General features: G+C 35.7%; 1 protein-coding gene across 1 annotated transcript; it reads left to right on the top strand.

Moving 5' to 3' along the window:
• Nucleotides 1-3,997: 3,997 nt before the first annotated feature.
• On the top strand, nucleotides 3,998-4,474 carry LOC145806838 (protein FAR1-RELATED SEQUENCE 5-like). Its single transcript, XM_082904673.1, has one exon. It carries the CDS (start codon nucleotides 3,998-4,000, stop codon nucleotides 4,472-4,474), a length of 477 nt encoding a protein of 158 aa, XP_082760799.1.
• Nucleotides 4,475-5,696: the final 1,222 nt, after the last annotated feature.

Raw genomic sequence — 5,696 nt, 5'->3', positions numbered from 1 at the left:
AAACTTGACACACACGACCGCCTAGGCACGAGAGACTTATGGGAGAAGACGGGACTCCAATCGGGTTTCCGGTTTGAGTGTTAGAGTCAGATTTCATTATAGGCAAACTAGTTCCTTAAGAAACTTGAATTCGAGCTGTTGACATCCCAAAATCACCAAACAACGTCGGTTTAGCACGGAACTTGGCACACACAACCACCTAGGCATAAGAGACTTGTAGGAGAAGACGGGACTCCAATCGGGTTCCCGATTTGGGAGTTTAAGCCGAATTTCCGTCTAGCCAAAATTATTTACTTAATTATATTTGTAATTATATAGTAGTTAATTTTTTTATGTTTTTTTGTAATTAAAATATTAACACATAATTATATTGTCATTATTTATTTTTATTTTTTGTTTTCAGATATTTTCCGAGTAACAGTTTGCTTCTTGTGGAATGCAGGCGTGTGAAGATTGCGATTAACTTTTGTTTTTGTTACCCACGGAAGAATCATGAGGGAAACTTTTGTTTTTCATTTACGTTATTTTGAATTGTGAAAAACATTGTATATGTATTATGCAATATTATGTAGTGGGATAATTTTGCTAATGTGTTGTAATGAATGCAAGAATATTTTTATTATGGATGAATTGTTATTTTTATACTGAAGTTTTTATATTATTTTGAAATTATTGATTTCTTTTTCAGTTATTTTTCATTTAATACAGGTAATTTTCGTATTTTTAATAATTTTATTGCAGTTTTTTTTTTTTAGATGGCACCACATTGCCATCGCAAATGATATTGGCAAAGTTATGAAAAAAATCTTTTGCGACGATATTCTTTGTCGTCGCAAATAATCTTTTAGCGACGACATGTCGTGCTGTCTCAAATAATTTTTTAGCGACGGCAGGTACCCTGTCGCAATAAAAATACTTTTGCGACGGCATTTTTTGTCATAGCAAATAACACTTTTAGCGACGGCAACACAGTGCCGTCTCAAAAAATCTTAGATTTTTTACATATTATTGGTGACGGCAGAATTCCGTCGCAAAAAGGCAACTTTACCGTCATAAAAAAAAGCGACGGCATTGTGCCGTCGCTAAAACTTTTTAGCAACGCCCTTTATTGCGACCCCCCACTTTCCGTCGCTAAGTCATCTACCGTCGCGAAAAAGCTTTGGAGACGGCATTTTGAGTATTTGCGAAGGCATTTTTCCGTCACAAAAAATCAAAATTTTTGTAGTTTTGCTTGTTAATACCGAAGAGGGGGTGTTGTTGTGATAGTTACTGTTGTGCTCGTTGGGGGATGTTTTTTCGAGTGTTTTTTGATGATCTGAACCGTTCAGATTGTAAGGTTCATTGAGTAGATCATCCATACCAAAAATCAAGTTGATTGGATATTTGTAACCCTATAACCAAAGCACATTTGTTTCTATAAAAATTAACGGTTAACATAGCTTTCCTAAATTTTTAAAAACAATTGGGATCTAATCATGGGGTTATGAATAACCGATTAATTTGACTTTTTTCATGAATAATATTATTGACGAACCTTACGACATGAACGGTTCAGATTATCGAAAAACATTCAAGAAGATCTCCATTGAAAGGGCAGCAGTAACTATTGTACTTTACGGTACAACCGCCCTTATCCTGTTATTACACACATGGAGCTTCCCCCTTATCCTGTTAATACACAGATGGAGCATCTTTTAAGTCAACTCTCATTCTTGTTGCTAGCTCTATACAGCACTAGGCCTCTCCAATGTCATCGTCGACACATTTAGAGTTATTTTTTTGCTTTACGCCATTACGTTATTAAGAAAGATACCACCATCCCATCCTTCACCTCTTTATAAATTTTGATTTTTTGCTTTCTTTCCACTAATAATACCTATTCTCAAAAAATAAAATAAAATAAAATTTAAAAGAAAAAAATCCTTTTCGGCCGATGGGCCACTACCTACGTTCAAGTTTTATCCTAACCTATCTCAAACTCGGATTAAGGACTAGGGTGTTTTAAATATAAGAAAATCATTCTAAATAATCTCAATCTTTCTATCACCTCTCTCATTACTTCATTTTGAGCATGTATTTGACATAAAAATAAGAATAAATTACCCTTGCCCTCGTGAGATTTAAAAAATATATATATAGTTGGCCTCCCTTGGGATATAATTTTATTAACCTCTCTCAAAATTTTAATTTAAATAATATTTAAGTCATTTTTTATCAATAATTTATTAGTTATATAAATGAAAAAATGTTATTATCATATTTTTTTTTTACTAAAATCATCTTTATTTATTTGAGTCTCTACCCACCATTGGTATTAGTTTTGATCGTTTTAATCATACTAAAAAAGGAGGTTAGTGTAATTAATAAAAATAAAATAAAAAATGAGACAAACTGTATTTTCTCCAAATTAAAAAAAAATGAGTATAACTTATCCTAAAAATAATTATTAAGTCAATTGAGTAATAGATTATGTTCATTTGACTTAAAAATTTAACAAATTTCATAAATATGCTTAAATTGTAACTTGTTTAATTTGCTTTAATCAAATCGAACTGAAATGATGATTTTTTTTCATAGTACATGTAATCAAATAATAAATCAATCAAGTTTAGTTTAAAATTTGACTAGTTTGATATTGATGTCAAATGCATTTTAACGAAACAAGTATACCACTATAAAAGATATTAAACTCATCTTTATAAGACTTAAATTGGAGACCTCACATCGTAGAAGATACTACACAACCATTAAGTCAAATAATATTGAGTAATTTTATTTACACACTACAAAAGCTCTCAATACACATTATTTGTATTATTTGAATATCATTTCCAAAACCACCATTTGACAAACGAAACTAAGGACTGGTTTGACATGTTTAAAAAAAGTTAAAAAGTCAAAAAGTCACTATCTTATTTAAGTCACATCACCTCTCTAACACATCACTTCAAACCCAACCCATATTTTATAAAAATTCAAAAAGCGCACTTATTTAGAACATCCCAAACAAGCCCTAAATTGTTCCAACATAAATATTGTTGGTTGATATCTAAAAATTGATGTTTGAACATTTAATTTTGGAAAGAGTGATTTTTAAGTAAAAAGCTAAAAAATTGCAACAAATTATGAAGTCATTCTCTATATTTTTTATAAGGGTTCTGTTTAAGTGTGCAACCCCCTTAAGGTTGGACACCATATGCAACCCAATTGTTAGCCGTTAGATTACAATAATTGATCAAGACCATTGAATTGTTTAATTGTGAAAAAGTTGAAACCGGGGCAACCGGTTAATGCTTGTATTTGCATGATTGCATCCCACTCACTCTCTGTATTTCGTCCATATCTCTCTCTGTTCTCCTCTCTGTGTAAGGTTGGGTCAGTGTAACTATTGATTTCCATTAACAGCGAGAAGCCCCTGCCGGGTTCGTTCCATTGACGAAGCCCTGTAGGGAACAATATAATGGGCGATTTCCAACAACAACGTAACTACAAGCCTGTGTTGGTTCCATTGCTGAAGTAAAGCCCTTCTCTCCAACTATATATAAGGTATGGAGTTGTCTCCCTCTCTCTATCTCCCTCTCTGTCTCTCTGGCCTCTTCACTTTAGCTATTTTCCGTCAACTAAACCCCCATCCTAACTTCAACCGCTCTACGCTTCACTCAAATGGAAACCCCTCCATTGGCAACTAACCTGTCTCTTTCTCAAGCGAGTGTTTGTGTTTGCACAAACAACTAAACCGTGTGAAAATGTCATGTTTGTGTTTGTGTTAACATTTTTCGGTTATCAAGTAATTGTTTGTACTAATGTCATGTGCAATATGGCCCAAGCAGAAGTTAAAAAGGAAGGTGATGATTATAACATTCCAAATGAAGCAGATGACATTCGTTTGATGAATGAAAGTCGGGTGGAACCTTATCATGGTTGCAAAACTGGTCTGAGCAATGAAGAAGCAACCAACATGAATGTTGAAGATGGCGGAGCCGATGTGAAAAAAGAAATGGTTGACGATGCTCATGGCAATGACATGGTTGGTGATGTTGAACGTGCTATTCTGGAACAGAAATTTGATTCAGTCGAAGATAGAGAAGCTTTCTACAATGCGTATGCTAAAGCCAAGGGATTTAGTATACGAAAATCCAGATTTAACACAAATAAAGAGGGAAAGGTCGTTAGTAGGTTGTGGTTGTGTTCAAGGGAAGGTCAGAGATTACCAATATACTTGGACCGTGTAGCTGAGAAAAGTAGAGCTCCCAAGGCACTAACAAGAGTAGGTTACAAAGCCCAATTTCGCATACTGTACGATGCAGATGCTGGTGAAGGGGGAAAGTATGTTGTGACTCACTTCGTCGCAGACCACAACCATGAATTGGTGGAACAACACTGTGTGATGTATCTGAGGTCACATCGCAGTTTAAACAGCGCTGACAAAGCTCAAGCAATGGCTATGCGCAACGTCGGTGTGAAGACTAGCTAAATCATGGACTATATGGTAAATCAATCCAGGTCTTATGAGAATGTTGGTTTCGTCCGTACGGATCTGCACAACCATATTCAAGCCGAACGTAGAGCAGAAGTTGAGGATGGTGATGCGCAGGGTGTGTTGGTTTACTTATGTGCAAAACTTGATGTTGATGCACGTTTTTTTTACAAGTATGATGTGTGTAACGATAACAAGTTACAAAATCTGTTCTGGGCAGATTCGAAATCGCGGGCCGACTACGCAAAGTTTGGTGATGTGTTGATATTTGACTCAACTTACAGAACCAATGCATACAAGAAGCCTTTTGTCATGTTGGCTGGTGTGACTAGCCACTTTAGGACCACGATATTTGCATGTGTTTTGCTAGCTAATGAGACAATTGAGACATACACATGGGTTTTGGAAACATTTATGGAGGCGGTGGGCAATAAAGCACCTGTGTCTGTACTGACAGATGGGGATAAGGCGATGCGAGAGGCAATCAGAAGAGTATTTCTAGACGCAAGACATCGATTATGTAATTGGCATCTTGGAAAAAATATTGTTTCAAATGTTCACATAAGTGGCTTTACACATGCTTTCAAGCAGTGCATGGACATGGAAACAGATGAGACAAAGTTTGAGCATGGCTGGACGACAATGGTCGAAAAAATTGGACTTCAAACCAACAGTTGGGTGTTGGAGACATATGAGAAGCGTCATATGTGGGCTGAGGCATATATGCGTGGACATTTCTTTACTGGGATGAAGAGCACTCAGCACTTGGAGTGTATGAATGCTTATTTCAATCCCTTCCTCCAATACAAATTGAAGCTATATGAATTTGTTAGGCACTATGATCGGGCTCTTGCAAGGATAAGGTATAACGAGGCTGGAGATGATGCTGAAACAAATAACGCTTTTTCGATATTGATTACTCCATTGCGAGATATAGAGAGACATGGAGCTGAGCTATTCACCCGAAATATATTTAGAATGTTCTGTGATGAAATCTTATAAGAGAGGAAGTTGAATGTCAAGGACGTGTTCCCTTTGCCGGATAGTCAAAAATGCTACTATATTTATAAGTACAAACTGAAGGGCAGATCATGGATAGTAACACACAGTCCAGTGGATGCTGCAATGAGATGTTCTTGCATGAAGTTTGAGTCGTTGGGGCTACCTTGCTATCACATGATATGTGTTATGAAAGCCAAAAATTTAACGCAAATTCCCC

The sequence above is a fragment of the Camellia sinensis genome, chromosome 14 (assembly GCF_055761805.1).
Source record: "Camellia sinensis isolate YWXY chromosome 14, ASM5576180v1, whole genome shotgun sequence".
Lineage (NCBI taxonomy): Eukaryota > Viridiplantae > Streptophyta > Magnoliopsida > Ericales > Theaceae > Camellia > Camellia sinensis.
This window is presented reverse-complemented; position numbering and strand designations above follow the sequence as displayed.

Excerpts from the sequence above, each read along its gene's own strand:
- LOC145806838 (XM_082904673.1), top strand. The coding sequence starts at position 3,998 with ATGGTTGACGATGCTCATGGCAATGACATGGTTGGTGATGTTGAACGT.